The following is a 22,428-nucleotide window of genomic DNA, read 5'->3' on the forward strand; positions in this document are numbered from 1 at the left end:
CATAGGCCTTCTTCACAGCTCTATCCACTTGAGTGGCAACTTTCAAAGATGTATGAACATAGACCCCAAGATCTCGCTGCTCCTCCACATTGCCAAGAACTCTACCGTTAACCCTGTATTCCGCATTCATATTTGTCCTTCCAAAATGGACAACCTCACACTTTTCAGGGTTAAACTCCATCTGCCACTTCTCAGCCCAGCTCTGCATCCTATCTATGTCTCTTTGCAGCCGACAACAGCCCTCCTTACTATCCACAACTCCACCAATCTTCGTATCGTCTGCAAATTTACTGACCCACCCTTCAACTCCCTCATCCAAGTCATTAATGAAAATCACAAACAGCAGAGGACCCAGAACTGATCCCTGCGGTACGCCACTGGTAACTGGGATCCAGGCTGAATATTTGCCATCCACCACCACTCTCTGACTTCTATCGGTTAGCCAGTTCGTTATCCAACTGGCCAAATCTCCCACTATCCCATGCCTTCTTACTTTCTGCATAAGCCTACCATGGGGAACTTTATCAAATGACTTACTAAAATCCATGTACACTACATCCACTGCTTTACCTTCATCCACATGCTTGGTCACCTCCTCAAAGAATTCAATAAGACTTGTAAGGCAAGACCTACCCCTCACAAGTCCGTGCTGACTATCCCTAATCAAGCAGTGTCTTTCCAGATGCTCAGAAATCCTATCCTTCAGTACCCTTTCCATGACTTTGCCTACCACCGAAGTAAGACTAACTGGCCTATAATTCCCCGGGTTATCCCTAGTTCCTTTTTTGAACAGGGGCACGACATTCGCCACTCTCCAATCCCCTGGTACCACCCCTGTTGACAGTGAGGATGAAAAGATCATTGCCAACGGCTCTGCAATTTCATCTCTTGCTTCCCATAGAATCCTTGGATGTATCCCGTCAGGCCCGGGGGACTTGTCTATCCTCAAGTTTTTCAAAATGCCCAACACATCTTCCTTCCTAACAAGTATTTCCTCGAGCTTACCAATCTGTTTCACACTGTCCTCTCCAACAATATCGCCCCTCTCATTTGTAAATACAGAAGAAAAGTACTCGTTCAAGACCTCTCCTATCTCTTCAGACTCAATACACAATCTCCCGCTACTGTCCTTGATCGGACCTACCCTCGCTCTAGTCATTCTCATATTTCTCACATATGTGTAAAAGGCCTTGGGGTTTTCCTTGATCCTACCCGCCAAAGATTGTTCATGCCCTCTCTTAGCTCTCCTAATCCCTTTCTTCAGTTCCCTCCTGGCTATCTTGTATCCCTCCAATGCCCTGTCTGAACCTTGTTTCCTCAGCCTTACATAAGTCACCTTTTTCCTCAGCCTTACAGAAGTCACCTTTTTCCTCTTAACAAGACATTCAACCTCTCTTGTCAACCATGGTTCCCTCACTCGACCATCTCTTCCCTGCCTGACAGGGACATACATATCAAGGACACGTAGCACCTGTTCCTCGAACAAGTTCCACATTTCACTTGTATCCTTCCCTGCCAGCCTATGTTCCCAACTTATGCACTTCAATTCTTGTCTGACAACATCGTATTTACCCTTCCCCCAATTGTAAACCTTGCCCTGTTGCACGTACCTATCCCTCTCCATTACTAAAGTGAAAGTCCCAGAATTGTGGTCACTATCTCCAAAATGCTCCCCCACTAACAAATCTATCACTTGCCCTGGTTCATTACCCAGTACTAAATCCAATATTGCCCCTCCTCTGGTCGGACAATCTACATACTGTGTTAGAAAAGCTTCCTGGACACACTGCACAAACACCACCCCATCCAAACTATTTGATCTGAAGAGTTTCCACTCAATATTTGGGAAGTTAAAGTCGCCCATGACTACTACCCTATGACTTCTGCACCTTTCCAAAATCTGTTTCCCAATCTGTTCCTCCACATCTCTGCTACTATTGGGGGGCCTATAGAAAACTCCTAACAAGGTGACTGCTCCTTTCCTATTTCTGACTTCAACCCATACTACCTCAATAGGGTGATACTCCTCGAACTGCCTTTCTGCAGCTGTTATACTATCTCTAATTAATAATGCCACTCCCCCCCCCCCCACCTCTTTTACCACCCTCCCTAATCTTATTGAAACATCTATAGCCAGGGACCTCCAACAACCATTTCTGCCCCTCTTCTATCCAAGTTTCCGTGATGGCCACCACATCGTAGTCCCAAGTACCGATCCATGCCTTAAGTTCACCCACCTTATTCCTGATGCTTCTTGCGTTGAAGTATACACACTTCAACCCATCTCCGTGCCTGCAAGTACTCTCCTTTGTCAGTGTTCCCTTCCCCACTGCCTCATTACACGCTTTGGCGTCCTGAATATCGGCTACCTTAGTTGCTGGACTACAAATCCGGTTCCCATTCCCCTGCCAAATTAGTTTAAACCCTCCCGAAGAGTACTAGAAAACCTCCCCCCCAGGATATTGGTGCCCCTCTGGTTCAGATGCAACCCGTCCTGCTTGTACAGGTCCCACCTTCCCCAGAATGCGCTCCAATTATCCAAATACCTGAAGCCCTCCCTCCTACACCATTCCTGCAGCCACGTGTTCAACTGCATTCTCTCCCTATTCCTAGCCTCGCTATCACGTGGCACCGGCAACAAACCAGAGATGACAACTCTGTCTGTCCTGGCTTTTAACTTCCAGCCTAACTCCCTAAACTTGTTTATTACCGCCACACCCCTTTTCCTACCTATGTCGTTGGTACAAATGTGCACCATGACTTCTGGCTGCTCTCCCTCCCCCTTAAGGATCCTGAAGACACGATCCGAGACATCCCTGGCCCTGGCACCCAGGAGGCAACATACCTTCCGGGAGTCTCGCTCACGACCACAGAATTTCCTATCTATTCCCCTAACCATTGAATCTCCTACAACTATTGCTTTTCTATTCTCCCCCCTTCCCTTCTGAGCCCCAGAGCCAGACTCAGTGCCAGAGACCTGGCTGTTAGGGCCTTCCCCCGGTAGGTCATCCCCCCCAACAGCATCCAAAACGGTATACTTTTTTTGAAGGGGAACGGCCACGAGGGATCCCTGCACTGTCTGCCTGTTTGTTTTTTTCCCCCTGACCCAGCTATTCTTGTCCTGTGCCTTGGGTGTGGTCCCTGTAACTCTTCTCAATCACCCCCTCTGCCTCCCGGATGATCCGAAGTTCATCCACCTTCAGCTCCAGTTCCCTAACACGGTCTTTGAGAAGCTGAAGTTGGGTGCACTTCCCGCAGGTATAGTCAGCGGGGACACCGGTGGTATCCCTCACCACCCACATCCTACAGGAGGAGCATGTAACTGGCCTAGCCTCCATCCCCTCTTACCTTACAGAATATAGCTGCTGTGTGGACTAACTAGATCTCCGCCCTCCGACTCTGCTCCCAGTCAGCTACACTTTCTGTAAACTCCTGGCTCTCTTCTCACTCTTTGCGGAAACAAAATGAAAGGAGCACCTTACTCCCTCCTCACCTAACTCCCTCGGTCACCAAACTCTCACTATAGCACTCAAAATGCACCAAATTCAGCACTCCCTCGGTCACCAAACTCTCACTATCGCACTCAAATGCACCAAATTCAGCACTCAGTGCAAAATAGGGGGCCAGCACGGCGCTGGAGCGGTACCCAGTTGGCGCCGGGAAAGGAGGCTGGAGCGGTTCACGGCGCCAACTGGTCGCCGCGCCAACCCGCACATACGCGGGGGACATCCTCAACGTGCCAGCCCCAATGCAACATTGTGCAGGGGTTCAGGTGCCGGCCCGCCGATCGGCGGGCCCCGATCGCGGGCCAGACTTCATCGGAGGCACCCCCCCTCCCCGATGAAGGAGCCCCCCCCCCCCACCACCACACACAGGCCGCCCCCCGACCCTGCGCGCAGATGTCCCGCCGGCTGCAAGCAGGTGTGGACGGCGCCGGCGGGACTCTGCCGTTTCCGCTCGGCCCATCAAGGCCGGAGAATCGCCGGCCCGGCTGTGGACAGCGGCCCGCGACTGACACTGCGCCAAACGCGCCGGCGCAAACGACGCTGATTCTCCACTCCTCGGAGAATCGCGTGTCGGGGCGGCGTGGCGTGGTTGCACCGATTCTCCGGCCCGGCGTGGGGTTCGGAGAATCCCGCCCTACAATTCTAAAAGTTATATTTCAGTGCCAGAGAGGTGTTTGGCAGGATTTAAGATTTCTTACTGCATGCACCATGTGCTTACATTGAATGGACTCTATTGTGGGATGTTTAGTGGTTATCTATCATATAAGTACAGCAACTTGATGTTCTTTCATGTATTTCAATGCAAATTCTATTGCTGAGTAATTGGTGAAACAAAGCTTCTGGAGGAATAAGGCAAATGAGATAGCAACTTCCTGACTTCCATAGTTAACCGACTAAGCTCATTTGCCAAACATTGCTGACCAATTTAATTCTTATAGAAATGAGCATCGATAGCCTTACTGTATTTTTACTGCAAAATTAACCCCAATGTGATCAATATAAACAATTCCAAAGTTGTTGGAAATGACAAGTGGCTTGAGGTGTTGGAAGAAACTACACAACAAAATGAATCCCACCGAGGAGTAACAGGCACTTTGCAACTCTGAAAAATCATAAAGCGATCTAAATAATTTTTAAAATGACACCACCTGATAAGGCTACCGGTGTATAGTTTTCAATCAATATGTTTGAGAGTTCAGTTAGTATAAACAATTTTTTTTTTTTAAGAAAAGAGATTCTAACATTAATTAAAATGTTGTGCAATACCAAATATTTGTACCGCACCTCACTCCCCTTCAGCCTCAACCTATGGAATGAAAAGGAACAGAGAAGTCGTAGCAACATCTGCGTTTCCTCAGGAACACAGAATCTTTCACATATTTTTGTGTTTCTTCATTGTCATTGAGTGAATATCCTGGAATTCCCTACCTAGCACCAATGGGTACAGGGTGGGGGATTGGGCCTAGCTGGAGTGCTGTTTCGGGGAGGGCCGATGCAAACTCGATAGGCCAAATTGCCTCTTTCTGCACTGTAGGGATTGTATGAATGTGGGAGCGTCATCCTCAAAAGTCCTAGGTAAAAACTCATCCTTGCCTCAAAGGCAATTAGAGATGGGCAACAAAGTGTGTTACCTAATTTCTGATGAGGAATGAACAATATATTTAACTATCAGTGGGAGTGAAGTCTGAATACTGAAGTCTGAAAGGAAGTTGTTACTTGTTTATCTGGATCATTAAATTAGACTTATTATTGGATAAAAGCACTGGAACATTTAAGTCTATAAAAGGAGTGAATTCTTGTTCATGTTGTTGGAATCCAGCTCCACACACAACAGATGGGATCATAAAAGGATGATAATTTCTACTGAGTTTTGAAAGGATGCACTATATGACTAGCCCTCCCTTGCTGTGTCTTGTGTGATTGATCAAAAACATTTAACTATTCGTCTGGAAAAGCTAATTAACTTCAATGTAGGGAATAGAAAGTAGTATTTTTGTTGAATTTGGCAGTCTGCAGTCGCTTCTAATCTGGTTGAAATGAAGAGTAAAGTTAGATTGTGTGCTGTTGGCACATCCCAATTGTAGCAGCAATGTGCATGTGTCAGTGTTGGTGACTTCACAGTGAACAGAGCCAGATAGAAAGGAGAAGTCAGAAGCAGATGGAAAAGAAACATAATTCGTTCCTCATTTGAAAGAAACTGTTTTTCATTTGAAGAACAAAGGCAATGGCGTAACACGTGCAGGGGCTATGGTCCAGTTTGGATGTGCATGTTTATTTATGGGATCTGGTCAATGAATTGGTTATATATACTTGCATGTTGCAACTCTCACCAGATAGCAACAGTTTTAATCATGCAGAATGCAACATTTCCAAAATTTGGAAAATGTGACTTTAAACGAGAAGTGAGATGTGGTCTGTGTATTTCTGTGCGGTTCAGTTTATCAGTCAAACATCTCGATAGAAGAGATTTCCGCGCACCTTGGCAAGTGGTCAACTGTAACCTATTGACCTAACTATGACCTCGCTCAGCAGGGGAGTGGAGTGGGGGTGGGGGGTTAGCTTGGGGCTTAGTGGGTCTTACCCTAGCTTGTAATTAAAATGTGTCAACACTGACCAATCCCAGCGAATGCATTTTTGAAGAGGGTGCGATTGCCCATGTGGCAGTGATGGAAGAATTCTTTTCATGTTACTTTAGCAACATTGATTTGGTGTAACAATCACTGTGAAAGTAAACTGCTAATGAATAGCAACACTGCAACAGTAATATAATGCTATTACTCCTAAATTATACACCATCCTTTTTAATTAGGTGAGCAGTGGCCTACATTGCAGTGCATGTCAGAAATTAACATCTTAAATTGGTGCCAGCTTGAGGGGTCTGTTAATAGAAATTCATTGACAAGGAAGAAACTGGATTTCATTACATTCGTGAATTAAATTTAAAACAAAACAAAAAAGCCTTTTTAAAAGAAAGGTTAGCATTTCAGGTAAAGACTCGCGGTCAGAATAAGTTCTGATGAGGGATCTTTTCTCAAACAGTTTTAATCTTTATTCTTCTGTTGTGAGATATATTTCTATTTCTGTATTTCGAGCATTTTTTGTTTTTCTTATAGATTTTCCGCATTTGCAAATTTATTTTCTGCGTATCACATGACTTAAAAGAACACACAACCAACCAAGTTAATGTTTAAATATGAACTCTAATCTCCTGTAATTTGTGTGCATTCCTTTACAAAATGCACCATGCAGGTACTTTGCGACCTCAAGGTCATACCAAAAGAAAAAATGGGTATAGTCTTGCACTTCAGACCATCTGGAACTACTGAAGATCAGCTGGCCTATAAAGGGTCAAGCTCCAGGAAACCCCATCAATGTCCTTAGAAAGTTCCCTAAGAGATCATAATATTATTATTCTAAAGTCTGTGCTGGCGTCCCCAGTGCCAAATATAATTTGAAATATAGCCACCCAACTCAACAATTTACAAAATCTAATAACCTCGGTTCAAGTTCAGCTTCTTTCTCCTTAGCCACAAGAGATGTATCCATTAATATTATTGTTCAAATAAAGTACTTCAGTTTGAAAAACATAGACATCTAATTGTTTGGCATGACAGAAAAACAGCAGTGCACACATATAAAATCGTACAACTGCCCTAAATGTTTCCGAGCCCCTTATAATCTGCCAAGCTGCTTGCCACGAGATCTTTCTTCAAAACAGTGAAAATGAAGCACAAGTACGTATCTTTCAGTCCTTACCGCACAAGAGTTGTTATTCTACAACTTTCTTGCATGCTTCAGCAAGGAGGGGGAGGCTTGTTGTAGGTGTTCACTGCTCCATGTCTGTTCACAGCTGAAGCGCAGTTGGCCGGAGCTAAGGCTGCAGAAGACATGGAGGCCTGTGTTTCCCATTGAGATGAAATCTCTTACAAATCAACACCATGTATGCAAACCGTCAACATGCACTCACGTCATTGCCAGATGTGTTCTTATCTCCCTGACACTTGGATCCCCCAAACTGATGATCTGGGTGCTGTTCTAGCTCTGCTATGATACTAGATCTCTAAAACTTATTAAAAGTTCATTTTCATTGTCCATCCCTAATTGCTCTTGAGAGACAGTGGTGGTGAGCTGTCTTTCCTGAATTGCTGCAGTCCATGTGGTGTTAGGAACACTCACACTGCTGTTAGGAAGAGAGTCCTAGGATTTTGACCGAGCAACAGTGAAGCAACAGCAATATATCTCCAAGTCAGGATGGCGTGGATGGAGGGGAACTTGAAGGTGGTGGTGTTCCCATGCATCTGTCCTTCTAGATTATATAGGTCACAGGCTGAGAAAGTGCTGTTGAAGGAGCCTTTGTGAGTTGCTGCAGTGCACCTTGTAAATGGTACACACTGCTGCCATTGTGCATTGGTGGTGGAGAGAATGAATGTCCAAGTTGGTAATTGGGGTGCCAATCAAGAGGTCTGCATTGTCCTGGATGGTGTCAGGTTTCTTGAGTGTTGTTGGAGCTGCACTCGACCAGACAAATGGAGAGTATTCCAATACATTCCTAACTTGTGCCTTGTTGATAGTGGATAGCCTTTGGGAAGTCAGGAGGTGAGCAACAGCATAATTCCCAGCCTCTGACCCCACCCTCCCTCTTGTAGCCACAGTATTTATATGGTTTAGAAATACTTAATTTGTGATTACCGAGAGAAAGGTTAGGCTTCACTATTTTTTTAAGTAATAACACATCAATCGGCCAATGTGATGTTTGAATGCACAACCAACATTTTTATTACATGCCTGATTCTGACAGGCATTTTGGATTTCTTTTTCATATGGAGTAATTTAATTAGCCATCTCAATAAAAATGTTTGATTAGCAATTCAAATAATTTAGATTGTCGAATAATGGATAAATGTGGGAAATGGAATTGAAAAGAAGGTATTTAAATTTCTTTTTCGTTAGATTACCTGCAGTGGTCCTGATAAGAATAGAATTATTTTTTTATAATTGCACAGCCAGAAGTTATAACGGTAATAATAGTTTGACTGGCAGATGCAAGGTAATCCTTTTTGGACCAAAGGTGCTTGAAGCATCGATAAATTATTCTTTAGAGAACAGTAGAATATTGCATTTGCATGCCCTTTCAGGATTGACATTAATACTAAAGATGTTATTTTTAACTACTAGAAGATCTTCCACGGTGCTACTCTCAGCTATCCTGGGGACTGGAATAGGCTTGTCATGATTAATTGCTAATAAACCCACCCCTGTGGGAGGGGGGGGGGGTCTAAATGGGTGACTCCGGGTGATTGCAGTGGCTTATAATTTCTTGAGGTCAATCGGGTAATTATTGTAATCGTCTGAAAATCCTGGCCCCCAATAATGCAGGTGGAAAGGTTGTTTTACATCTGTAACATAGTGCAACCTCTGCGAAGTGAGGGACAGGCATCCAACACCAGACTACTCATGCATTGTATTAATTCCAACATTTACTACTTATGGTTCCCTCAAATAAACATCCCTCAATTGCACTCCATCTTCAGCTTTCCACTCCAAAGGTGGAATGTTTGATCTGTCACATGGGTGTACTGGCGATGGCGCACTATGCTGATAAAAAATTCACTCCAGTGCCCACAGTATGTTATAATTTTTTATTTTCTTCCATTTGACAAAGTTGTCTATCACAGTGAAGTATTCCAGTCTGACCAAGCAACAGAGAAATCCTTTCATAGACGCTAGCCACGTTCAATATATGTTGAAGTTGAGATTTGAACCTGGGCCCTCCAAATTGGAGTGCAAAGTTCTGTTGTGAATTTACCCTCAACATTAATATTAATGAATTTTGTTTTTTTCATATTAAGCTCTTATCACTTACATTTGTGGAGACTCCCCTCCGTTTGTCACAAGATGACTTGATGTTCATGAATTTTACAGAATTCAGGCAAAACACCGTGAAATTCGGGAGCGGCAAGCCCGGGAACGAGACTATGCAGATCCACAAGATTTGAATAGAACCTATGGATCTGATGATGACCCAACATATGCTGGCATGAGTTGGTACGAATCTTCCTTAGACAGCAGGCACAACCTGATTTTAAATGCTAGGCCACAAAGTGCAAGAGAAGAAACACAACCGACAGAAGCGCTGTATGCTCAAGTGAATAAATCAAGGAATGGAAAAATTCCAACTGCGGAAAGGTAATCTGATATATTTTACGCTTGCAATTTGCTCAGAAAGCATTCTTGCAGCATGTGCTTGCTTTGCTCAAAGCTCATCCTCGACACAAAGTGCTTCCAGAAGATGGGTCCGGGATTTAAAACCCACCATAGAATTTACAGTGCAGAAGGAGGCCATTCGGTCCATCGAGTCTGCACCGGCCCTTGGAAAGACCACCCTACTTAAGCCCATGCCTCCATCCTATCCCCGTAACCCAGCAATCCTACCATATTGTATGGGGTTACTGAATTGGTTGCAAATTTCCAGTCTTCTCTTCAAATTGCTTGACTAATATTTCTGCACATATCAAAGTTGCAACATCTTTTAACACTCCCGTAATAGAGCAGGTTGGAATGCAGCAGCTTCCGCAATGCATCTCTCGACATCTAATCTTCAGCTTGTTGAATATTATGGCTTGGTGGTGCAGTTTATTTTAATTGTTTCCAATTTTATCTCATCCTCCTTGGTAAGGATTGGCTTACACCTGTGATAGAATTCCGAGTGGCCCAAGTGAAATATCTTCGTATATGTATTGGCAGTCAGTGTCACAAAATTATTTGGAAGGGCGGGGGTGGCATATCATGAACAAAGTCTTTCATCTGTTGTGTTGCAATTCGTTGCTTTGGCTAAATGAGTAAATATAATATTTTGATCACCTCACGACGGCACATAGTGTAAAACTGCATTGAACATCAGGGACAGCCATTGGACACCAGGAATGAGAGGCCACATTTCGCCCCAGCCCATCTGAAATGCTCAGAGTCATTCATATTTAGATTTTTTTCAAAATCCTACAGATGCTTTGATCACCGAGATTCCACTGTGAAAACTTTATATTGGTTGAATAATAATGCTAGAATTCTTAAGTCATGAAAATAATCAGCAAAAGCAGTTGAATGCATCCCGAGGAAGTTGTGATCAAACTGTATTGTGCTCTGTCGAATCTCAGCCTGAATTCTGTGTCCAGTTCCAGTGACTGGGAAACCAGTAAGATATTCAAGCACTGGAGTCAGTGTAGAAAAGAGCCACCAAGCTGATCCCAAGACAATCGCAGGACTCAAAAAAGGTTAATACAGAATGCTCCGGAAGGCTTTTAAACTGAGAGTAGGACAAGGGAACCTGTAGGCTCAAACTAGAAAAAAAGTTATATTTGTGTCAATATGAAGGAGTTGTTCACATGGAGCAATCAACAATATGGAAACGTTCTTGGGAGGGAAGTCTCCAAGTTACTTAAGAAACCAATAAATGTTACAATTGGGCTGTACAAGATGTCTTGGGTTGGTTGAAATCAGGTGGGCCGAATGGCTCACCATCTGCATAAAAGCCTTCTGACATCTTAACCGTAAGAGAGAAGATCTCACATGCTGCAATATTACCTGAACCCATATCACCTATTGATCTGTATTCTGCCTATTGGTAATGTATGTGAAAGGGGTGGCATGTGGCGCAGTGGTTAGCACTGGGACTGTGGCGTTGAGGACCCGGGTTCGAATTCCGGCCCTGGGTCACTGTCCGTGTGGAGTTTGCACATTCTCCCTGAGTTTGCGTAGGTTTCACCCCCACAACCCAAAGATATGGATTGCCCCTTAATTGGAAAAAAAAATAATTGACTACTCCAAATTTATTTTTAAAATGGTAATGTATGTGAATCATAAAAGAGTTTATTTGAAAGGACGGGACAAAAATGCCAGCAGGCCTTTATGTTTAACACCAAATCTCCTAGCTTTTTGTGGCTATTGTGATGTCCCCGAATACACGTTAACGCACCAATCATGCATTTATAGTCATATTTATTGTTACGACAGCATGTGCACGGTCAATTCCGGCTCCACTCGCCCGAAGCAACAACACCAATTAACCAATTATAGGTATAAAAATTCCCGAACTCTTCGGCACCTTGGCTGCCCAATAATTACAGTCACCAGGTTTGTAAGTAGAAACCGTTTATTTATAGTAACAAATAATACTGAAATATGCAGTAAATGCAACTGAATATTAACAAGCTAACCTACCCTCTGTAACTACCCCATCCTCTACTTGAGCCCACAAGACAGACAAACATGCAGAATGCTCGCTAATTAATGTGTCTGATTTACAGATGTTAATGGCCTTCCTTGCAGAGTCACTCATTCAGGTTAGATAATTTAGTACTCACTAGCAACAGGCTTTCTGGAGAGATGCTTTATTTCTTATCAAACTGGATTTTCTACTCGAGGTTCACCTCCAGGCCTAAATCTTTCTGTATAGATACTTTATTCCACATCAAACCTTACTTTCAGCTCGTGGTTTGACTTCAAGCCTCTGCAGTCTCGAGAACATGACACCCAGACTTACTGGAGGAGAATCAGCCCTCACAGTGTTCTTATGGTGGGGATTAGTCAGATCGTTTTGGAGCGAGCTAATTAGAACCCTCCATCCAAGCTGCAGAATCAAAAGTGAAAGCAAAAATCAACCCTTGAAGCTTTGAAAAATTCCAGTGGGATCAGATCTAATCACCACCTGTTACCGGGCAGAGCGCAGCCTTTTGGGCCAATTCATTGGCCACCAGCCAAATCAATCAAACCGAGTCAGCACTAATGTCAACCAATTTGCAATCATCATCCTAAAGCAGCATCGCCTTCGGAATCCTTCTGTTTGAATTAAAGACACAGGCTGCGTTGCCTTAAAGTCACAGGTCCATTAAACATCCATGGATCAAAACGTAACAGCAAAAAATCAAGGAAAAGGGAATCCGGGAATAAACAAGAACAAACAGGAAGGAGCCTGACAGTATTTTCCTTTTATTGGAATGGGTGAAATAGGGCTCATTTATAATTGGATACAGTTCCATATTACTCCCCAGAACATATTGCCAACTTCATTTATTAAGTTTGTGCTTGAATGCATATAGATGGTTTTCTGATACGCTTTTTATTGAAGTTTATGCAATTGTAATTTATTCATGTAACAGATATTACTCAGCAGAAAGGAATTTTTAAATTTGGCAGTTCCGTTCCTTTCTGACACTGATAGTTTCCCCTCTCCTCACCCGCTCTTGTATATACATGCGTGCCAATGTGCTTAGAAAATATATGAGGAGGTCTGACTTGGTAGAGCAATTAGTTTGCAATACTGATGACTCTTCCATTTTAGGTAAAATGAAAACAATCTTTGAAGTGTTGTAGCTTTTGTCTGTGATTAGAGAGGAAGAATGCACAGGAGATGATAACAAGGAAGTCCACTTCCTATCCAAGGTCATGAGACAGGATGTAGGTGTGGATCCACCCAGGAATAGTGGGCTATAATTACTACCCTTGTCAGCATTCTTGTAAACAGACACAACCTTTGCCACATTAAAGCTAGTAACAAGACGTACAGTTTTCCCACATGGACCATTAATATTGTAGTGGTTTCAATGTTTAACTTGCAGCGACTCCATTGCTTTGATCCAAGAACCACGAGTAGCAAGATGATCTGAAACTATATGGTGAATTTTAGCTGAATGACAGGAAGCCTCTTCATGGAGATTGCCTCAGCCAATTGCTGTGTAACTGTGTCAAGTATAAAGCTAAAGTTCAAGAAGATCCCAGATCGTTGGCCCCTCTGACTATAAGATTATATATTACTAGTGTTGATCATGAGCTAACAGGGAAACTTCCCTAATTTTGCACGAGTTTAAGTGTGCTTTACGCAATTGCGGCTTGTAACACTGACATGAGTTTAATGCTTATAGCTATGTACTGATATGAATGGTATTCTTCATTTTTTTTTTTACTGTTATAGCCACTTTGAACAACAAAATTATCAACTCACTATCTTGAATGGCTGATTCACTTTTTGCCCCTTTACTTTCCTTTCTAGCCTCCCAGTGATTAACTCACCAGATACATTTCTTTCTTAGATGAACTATTCAGTGACCTCTGTAACCTCTGCTTTCTAAATTGGATTGTCACTTAATTGAAGTCCTCCCATTGTACTTGTCAAAAAGCAGGTTTTTAAATTGGCAAAAAATGTACTAGAACTGTAAATTGGAGGCAACAGAATTGCAAGAAACAAAATAAATTGGTTTGAGGGGTGTGTTAAGTATTTTGTTACTGAATTTGTGCGGCTGTCCAGAGAATTGAATGTTGTATTTTCTTGTTCTAAATATTCCCAAGTCACCCAGATATAATTTGCAATATTAGTAGTGAGTATAGTCGTGAGTGCCTGCATTCCTCACCAATAAATCTTTTAAATCTCATTTGACTTCCCATACCTCGCATTTCAAATTGCTCAGGCCTTTCTTGAGAAACAAAGCTACTGCTCCGTATCTTCTTGCCTTGCGCTCAACATATTTTATTTTAGCATTTAGACCAAAGAAAGCTATGACGTGACCCCAAACATTTGAGAAATATTTGCCTGATTTCAAATTGCGTTCCCCAAATTTAAAAATGTATATACGCGTTCAAACCATTCAGCATGAGTGGATGGTGTGTGACATTTCCGTGCCTTGGAACCGTATTGCACAGTAGTATACCTCTAAAATGTGTCTTTGTAAACAGCACTAACAGTTGGATTAGTTCCAATGTCGTTTTCCTTTCATGCCCCATCTGTTTTTTGGTAGAAGTCAGCTCTGATAAAGCCAGAACTTTCTTTCCATTAAAAGGTCATTGCGAACCCTTCGCTTGAAAATGACATTTGTGATAATAGCTCAGTCGTGAAGTTAGTTCCATGGTGCTTTTAAAAAGTGTTAAGAGTACACAGCATTCCTGTGTCAGACTTATTCTGTGTGCATTGCGTGTTTGGCTGGAGAACAAAATGCAAAATGGTTTAATTTAAAAATTGTTGTGCAGCAGGCACCTTTTGTGGAAATCTTTCTTTCTGTTTTACTCCCAGCATGGCAAAACAGCCTTCGACAGTTGAGGAAGACCAAGGGGATATGTGCTTAACTGTAATAACTAATGTAAAAAGAATTGGGCTCTGCTATCTATATGGGGTGGTTAATGTACTTCAGCCTATTCTATTGGACAAAGGGATGTAAACCCTGGAAAACTATGGGCAGCACGGTAGCACGGTGGTTAGCACAGTTGCTTCACAACTCCAGGGTCCCAGATTCGATTCCCTGCTGGGTCGCTGTCTGGTTGGAGTTTGCACTTTCTCCCCGCGTCTGCGTGGGTTTCCTCCGGGTGCTCCTATTTCCTCCCACAGTCCAAAGATGTGCAGGTTAGGTGGATTGGCCATGATAAATTGCCCTTAGTGTCCAGAAAAGGGATAGGGTGGAGGCGTGGTCTTAATTGGGGTGCTCTTTCCAAGGGACAGTGCAGACTCGATGGGCCAAATGGCTTCCTTCTGCACTGTAAATTCTATGAATCTATGAACTAAGCAAATAATGCAGTTTAGTTTATGAAGGTGCAATGCTTTTCAAACATTCTTTTAAATGTTACATGTAATCTAGTGGGGAAGGCTGCCAGTGTACTCTTGGGTTGCAAGGTGAGGAGGTGGAGAATTCAGACAACTATGGGCCCTTTTACAGTTTCTGATGGATATCCAAAATTATAGTGCACTCCCATCCATTGTTTGTTCTGTGGACAGTCTTTGTCACGATCTGTGTCTCCACACCATACTGTGCGGTATGCCTTCAAGCGCATTGCACAAGAGGGAACACAGGCAGATTTCCAGTATACTCAACTTTTACAGAGGCAGGTATCGCTGAACGCCTATTATAAATCCTGTTAGATGTCCATGCACTGTGACACAACAATCAAAAGAACATATGAACTGACCGAGTTGAGAGATTAGTCCATTATGATTCAAGGCTTTTAGAATCAAAGTTTTATATTTTTCATCAATAATCATTTAACTTAATATCTTCTCAAATTCAGGCAGCCTTCTTGCCAACCTCTGAGCCATAATTCATTAGGAATCATAGAACCATACAATCAACAGTGAGAAGGAGGCCATTCGGCCCATCGGGTCTGCACCAGCCCTCACTTATCCCTACACTTTCACTCTATCCCTGCAAACCAGTAACCCCACTTAACCTTTTTTGGACACTAAGGGCAATTTAGCATGGCCAATCCACCTAACCCGCACATCTTTGGACTGTGGGAGGAAACCGGAGCACCCGGAGGAAACCCACTCTGCCACGGGGAGAACATGCAGACTCCGCACATACAGTGATTAAAGCCGGGGATCGAACCTGGGACCCTGAAGCTGTGAAGCAACAGAGCTAACCACCGTGCCTGCCGCCCATGCACAAAAGTATTAATTCGATATTTTGCTTTCTTACTCATCCATTTCATCTGTTAACGCCGTCTCTACTTTTAGGACAGTATAGGCAAATCCTGATAATATGATTCAGTGAATAGAAGTGGGTTCTAGAAATTGAACGTTTCCCCCTAATTGTTAATTTTCCTATTGGTCATCTTGTCCTCACTGATTATCGATCCTGATGTGATATTTTAGGCTAAGTACTGCAATAAATTTCAGCTAAAGATTCTATCCTTGGACAATTCTGAATAAAATTTTTTTTTAAATGAGCAGTGTTGAGCCGCACGCCAAATACAATGATGCGGCACAACAAAAATCACATTGCGTCTTTGTTACATTGTTTGCAATATGCTCCATGTGATGGGCACAGTTGAGCCAGGAAATTAATGAAATTTAGTGTCATTAAAGCTTGCTGCTTTGGGGGTGGAGATTGGAATGGAGAGGTGGTTGTCTTGAGCTCTGAAACTAATGAGTATTGTTAATTGTTAAATGTGCTCTCCTGCCTTGGAAGAAATGGACCAGGGAGATGCAGCATTGCCTTCTCGCATTATAGATGAAAGCATGAGGCCATCTGAGGTCTTACGATGCTTATCCTGGAAAATGCATAGCCCAAGCTTTTTTTTTGCACTGTTAATGTATGTGGTTTCCCAAATTAAAGATTTATTTTGCTTGCTACATGAACAAAGTAGCGCATGTGCATGCATCTGGCAGTGCTTGAGCTGGCTCTGGCTACGACATTAGATAGGAAATGACAGACCTTTTAAGATGGTAGTACTGTATTAAGCTGTAATGCAATCCACAATAAAACAGTGCTTCCACAGTGGGACCAGTACAAATCGAGGAACAAAGCTTTTAATGACATCAGTGAATGACCGTTGTGCTTCTTTGTTTGAAAAGAAATTGCATTAGTGACATAACTAGTGGTCTGCAATTATTGACAGACACTAATGGCGTAATGATACCATTGGCTCTCAGGCTTTTGAAAGGATTTAATATTCTGACCCTTTTTCACTCTATGGCTACTGGTGAAATGCTGATTACATGTATATATTTTTTCTGAGTCAGAAATCTAGATGAAGAGACAAAGTCAAAGTGCTGAGAGGCGTTGAGATGATGAACCAGGTCGTGGTTTAGTTGATGCCAAGGTTGGCTTCTTCCTCTTGAGTTCGGTATCAAAATGGTCACCTGGGAAGGGTGAGGTGGATAACCGTTCCAATTTCACCCATGAGATGTGAACATTAGCTTTGGAAAAAACAATTACACTGTAGAATATGATTTGTTTTCCTCTAAATTAAAATGGGGGGAAAGCAATATATAAAATTAAACCATAACCAGCTGGTAGGGCCCTGAAACAGCCCAAACTTGTGTTGCATATAAAGTGTATTTTAAACAGGTTTGATGTGAAACTCCAGCTATACAGGCATTTTCTTCAGCTATGGTGCAATGGTAACTTTAAAAAAATGCTGCTCTGATTTTTATTGTTTGTGCAAACATTTTAACATCTGCCACCACTTTTTACCCGCAAGATTAGAAGCTAAAGATGTTGATCTTTATGGTTAAAATTTTCTAAAATGGTTGTTTAAAGTTTTGTTGGCTTTAATGCTGCAGTTCCATGCCAGTTTCCACTGCTTAATGGTACTGCTTGATCACTGTGTGTATAAAATATTGTTCAGTTCATATAACTTCTGTTATTTTGGTATTAATTGCGATAACAAATTTCTGGATATGGGAAATGAGCTAATGATTCATGCAGGAAATATAATGTGAAGCAACAACTGGGGCGAAAAATGAAATGAATGAATTCTCCAATCCCGCAGCAGAGTGTCCACTCCATCGTAAATGCCGTCGCATTTTACGACGGCGTGAACAGGCCGCTCCCAGGACCAATTCTGGCCCCTACAGGTGGCCAGCACGGCTGTGCTCTGTGGGATCCACACATGCGCAGTGGTGCCGGCGCCCAAGTGCACACGCGCAGTGGCCTCCTTCAACGCGCCGGCCTCGACGCAACATGGCGCAGGGCTACAGGGGCCGGCACGTAGGAAAGGAGGCCCCCAGCCACAAGAGGCCGGCCTGCTGATCGGTGGGACCCAATCACGGGCCAGGCCACATCGGAGGCCCCCCCGGGGGTCGTCTCCCCACCCCCCCTTCCCCCCTGCCCCCCCCCCCCCCCCCCCCCACAGGACGCCACCCGACCCTTCAACACCGAGGTCCCGCCGGCTCAGAGCAGGTTAGAATGGCGCCATCAGGAATCGTTTCTTTTCTATCGGCCCATCTGGGCCGAAGAATCGGCGGGCCGGCCGTGTAGAGCGGCCCGCGACCGGCGCCCCACCAACCACTCCGGCGGCAGTGGCGCGATTCTCTGCTCTGCGGAAAATCACGTGCCGGCGTCGGGGCGGTGTGGCCCATTCGCGGGGATTCTCCGGCCCGGCCCCGGGTTGGGAGAAACCCGTCCCTGACTCTTTATAAAAGTATCCCAGCATTATGAAAGTTTAATGGTTCGGTATTTGGAATATCGTAACTCCATTCTCACCTGCTGTTTTATTTGGCTCAGCTTCTCTTAGCGTATGAAGTGTTACGATCCCCACAGAGACCAATAACGTTAAAAAACTGAAATTCAAACCTCTAGTTGACGACTGAAAGGATGACACAACGAGATTTAACACGCTTATTGTAGCAAACGGATTAAAACATCATTGACTAAATAAGAACAGAAAATGCTGGGAAAACTCAGCAGTTCTGGCAGCATCTGTAAGGAGAGAGAGCAGTTAAGAATCCGTTTGGCTGTACGACAGGACTGAAGAGGGAGAATTTGTTAGACAATAAAGTGAAGTTGTGAGAGATTGCAACAAAATGTAGCAACTTTAAGAAAAGACAAGATGGCCTGTTGTGTGTGTGTGTGTGTGTGTGTGTGTGAGGCATTGAGGCAAGACATGTATGGAATATTTTCAAAAAGGGGGGTTAAGATGTAGGAGAAAGGTCACAATCTAAAGTTGCCGAACTCAATGTTGAGTCCTGAGGGCAACAACGTGCCCAACTGGAAGATGCAATGCTGTTCCTCCAGTTTCCGCCGGGCTTCACTGCAACATTGTCACAGGCCAAGGATGGACAAGTGGGCAATGAGAGCAAAGTGCTGAATGGAAATGACAAGGAACCGGAGGATTATGGTCATGCTTGTGGATTGAGTGAAAGTGTTCTGCAAAGCGGGGTCATCCAGTCTGCATCTAGTCTCCCCAATATAGAGACAACCAAATTGGGAATAGTGATTACAATGCACCAAATCGAGGGAATTGCAAGCGGCACAGTGCTTAACCTGAAGGGAGTGTTTGGGGTCTTAAATGGTGAGGGGGCAGATGTTGCATCTTCTGCGATTGCAAAGGGATGGGAGGGAGTGGACCAGGGTGCCACAGAGGGAGCGGTCGCTGCAGAATACTGATGGGGGACAGTGTAAGATATGTTTTGTGATAGCATTGTAGTGAAGTTGGCATAAATGGCAGATGATATGATGATCCTTTGAATGGGATGACTAAACACTATTTTGTGGGCAACTTGTACTTTAAACTATAAAATATAACTTTCCCCGGTTACTTGTAACACAATCAATAATCACCATTTACTGGCATACTTTACACTTTTGTTAAGTAGGCCATTGAGTATATCATCCATTGTGTTGTGTGCCACTACCACCATGCTAAATGGGATAGACTTGGAACAGATCTAGGTATCCATGAGGCACTGTGGGCCATCAGAGCAGCAGAATGATATTCAGCCACAACCTGCAACCTCATGGCCCAGCATTTCCCCCACTGTACCATTACCACCAAGCCAGGAGATCAATCCTGGTTCTATGAAGTGTGCAGGAGGGCATGCCAGGAGGAACAACAGGTATACCGGAAAATGAGGTGTCGACCTGGTGAAACTACAACACATTGACATGTGGCAGACAGATTAAGCAGCAAGTAATAGAACTAAGCGATTCCACAATGGATAATCCATCTCGGTCTCCTCTGGAAGTCCCCAGCATCACTGATGTCAGTATTCAGCCAACACGATTCACTCCACATACTGTCGAGAAATGGCTGAAGGCACTGGATACTGCTATGGGTCCTGACAATATTCCAGCAATACTACTGAAGATTTGTGTCCCAAAACTTGTTGCACCCCGAACCAAGCTGTTCCAGTACAGCTACAACACTGGCATCTACCTGGTAAGGTGGAAAATTGTCCAGGTGTGTCCTGTACACAGGAAACTGGACATATCCAATTCAGCCAATTACCGCCCGATCAGTCTAACCTCCATCATCAGCAAAGTGATGGAACGAGTCATCAACAGTGCTATCAAGCGGCACTCACTCGGCAATAATCTGCTCATGGTTGCACAGTTTGGATTCTGCCTGGGTCACTCAGCTCCTGACCTCATTACAGCCTTAGGTCAAATATGGACAAAAGAGCTGAATGCTGAGGTGAGAGTGAGAGTGACTGCCCTTGACATCAAGGCAACATTTGACCGAGTATGGCATCAAGAAGACCTAGCAAAACTGGAGTCAATGGCAATCAGGGCGAAAACTCTTCGCTGGTTGGAGTCATACCTGGCACAAAGGGGTGGCACGGTAGCACAGTGGGTAGCACTGTTGCTTCACAGCTCCAGGGTCCCAGGTTCGATTCCTGTCTTGGGTCACTGTTTGTGTGGAGTCTGCACGTTCTCCCCATGTCTGTGTGGGTTTCCTCCGGGTGCTCCGATTTCCTCCCACAGTCCAAAGATGTGCCGGTTAGGTGGATTGGCCATGCTAAATTGCCCTTAATGTCCAAAAGGTTAGATGCGGTTACGGGAATAGGGTGGAGGTGTGGGGTGTTCTTTCCAAGGGTCGGTGCAGACTGGATGGACTGAATGGCCTCCTTCTGCACTGTTATATCTATGTCTATATCTAAGATGATTGTGGTGGTTGGTGATCAATCATCTCAGCTCCAGGACATCACTGCAGGAGTTCCTCAGGGTAGTGTCTGAGGCCTAACCATCTTCAGCTGCTTCATCAATGATCTTTCTTCCATCATAAGGTCAAAAGTGGGCATGTTTCCAGATGACTGCACAATGTTCAGCATTATTCACGATTCCTCAGATAATGAAGCTGTCCATATCCAAATGCAGAAAGACCTGGACAATATTTAGGCTTGGGCTGACGAGTAGCAAGTTACACTCGCACCACACAAGTGCCAAGCAATGGCAATGTCCTACAAGAGTGGATCTAACCATCACCCTTTTACATTCAATGGCATTACCATCACTGAATCCCCCACAATCAACATCCTTGGGATTACCATTGATCAGAAATTGAACTGGACTAGCCACATTAATACTGGAGCAGGAATCCCACGGCAAGTAACTCACCTCCTGACCTGCCAAAGCCTGTCCACCGTCTCGACAAGGCACAAGTCAGCAGTGTAATGGAATACTCTCCACTTGCCTGAATGAGTGCAGCTCCAACAACATCAAGAAACTTGACCATCCAGGACAAAGTGGCCCATTTGATTGCCCCCCCCCTTCCACAAACATGGTCATGTCAATCCGAGCATATTCTCCCACCACATTCCTGCTTAGTGATTCATGGGGACATTTGGCCTTTGGCTACTGCCTCTCTCCAGGATCATGCCAGACTGCCTGAGCTTGTGAGCTTCTGGAGTATCTTAGAAACGCTTCTCTCCGAATGTCCAGTTCAATGGCATCATAAAATCACATGGGCTATGCATCTAGGTTGAAATGCTGTTTAGCAATCTTGAGATTCTAACTCTCTCTTATCCTGGAAGTAAGTGAAAAGTTTAATTCATAACTATTTACAATCTGACATTCTTGGTACCTTCCTGGAACTTTGGAGCCTTGCACACTAACCACTGTAAGATCAGGTGCTGCTGCCATTGTCTCTAAGTATGAATACCTTACACCTTGCAAACTTCAGAACAGGTCACATGATAACTCCCCTCCCCCTATTTCAAATTAAAGATATGGGAGCGCGATTCTCCGCTCCCGCACCAGTTGGGAGAATCGCCTGGGTCGCCAAATTTTCCTGCGACGCCGGCACAACGCCCTCCCGCGATTCTCCCAAGCGGCGAGAACGGCCCCGTCGAGTTCCGCGCAGCGCAGGCCGGAGAATCGCCCGAGGCACCCAAAATGGTGATTCTCCGGCACCCCTGCTATTCTCAGGCCCGGATGGGCCGAGCGGCAAACCCAAAACGGCGGGTTCCCCCGGCGCCGTCCACACCTGGTCTCTGCCGGCGGGAACAGCGCAGGAACGCTGGGGGGGGGGGGATCCTGCACCGGGGGGGGGGCCTCAAATGGGGTGTGGCCCGCGATCGGTGCCCACCGATCGTCGGGCCGTCCTCTCTGAAGGAGGACCTCCTTTCTTCCGCAGCCCTGCTAGATCCGTCTGACATCTTCTTGCGGGGCGGACTCGGAGAGGACGGCAACCACGCATGCGTGGGTTGGCGCCGGCCAACCCG

General features: G+C 44.4%; 1 protein-coding gene across 6 annotated transcripts in view; it reads left to right on the forward strand.

Annotated features, from left to right (window-relative positions):
- The window catches only part of pard3aa (par-3 family cell polarity regulator alpha, a), a 1,126,646-nt gene that overhangs the window by 1,005,841 nt on the left and 98,377 nt on the right, over window positions 1-22,428 (forward strand). For 4 of the 6 annotated variants that reach the window (XM_072508330.1, XM_072508326.1, XM_072508327.1 and 1 more), the window contains one exon: window positions 9,429-9,692. The exons of the other annotated variants lie outside the window; for them this stretch is intronic. In XM_072508330.1, coding sequence (XP_072364431.1) covers window positions 9,429-9,692 — 264 coding nt within the window. The remainder of the gene's footprint in view (window positions 1-9,428; window positions 9,693-22,428) is intronic. 6 annotated transcript variants of the gene reach the window in all.

This window comes from Scyliorhinus torazame, chromosome 6 (genome assembly GCF_047496885.1).
Source record: "Scyliorhinus torazame isolate Kashiwa2021f chromosome 6, sScyTor2.1, whole genome shotgun sequence".
In the NCBI taxonomy this organism is placed as follows: domain Eukaryota; kingdom Metazoa; phylum Chordata; class Chondrichthyes; order Carcharhiniformes; family Scyliorhinidae; genus Scyliorhinus; species Scyliorhinus torazame.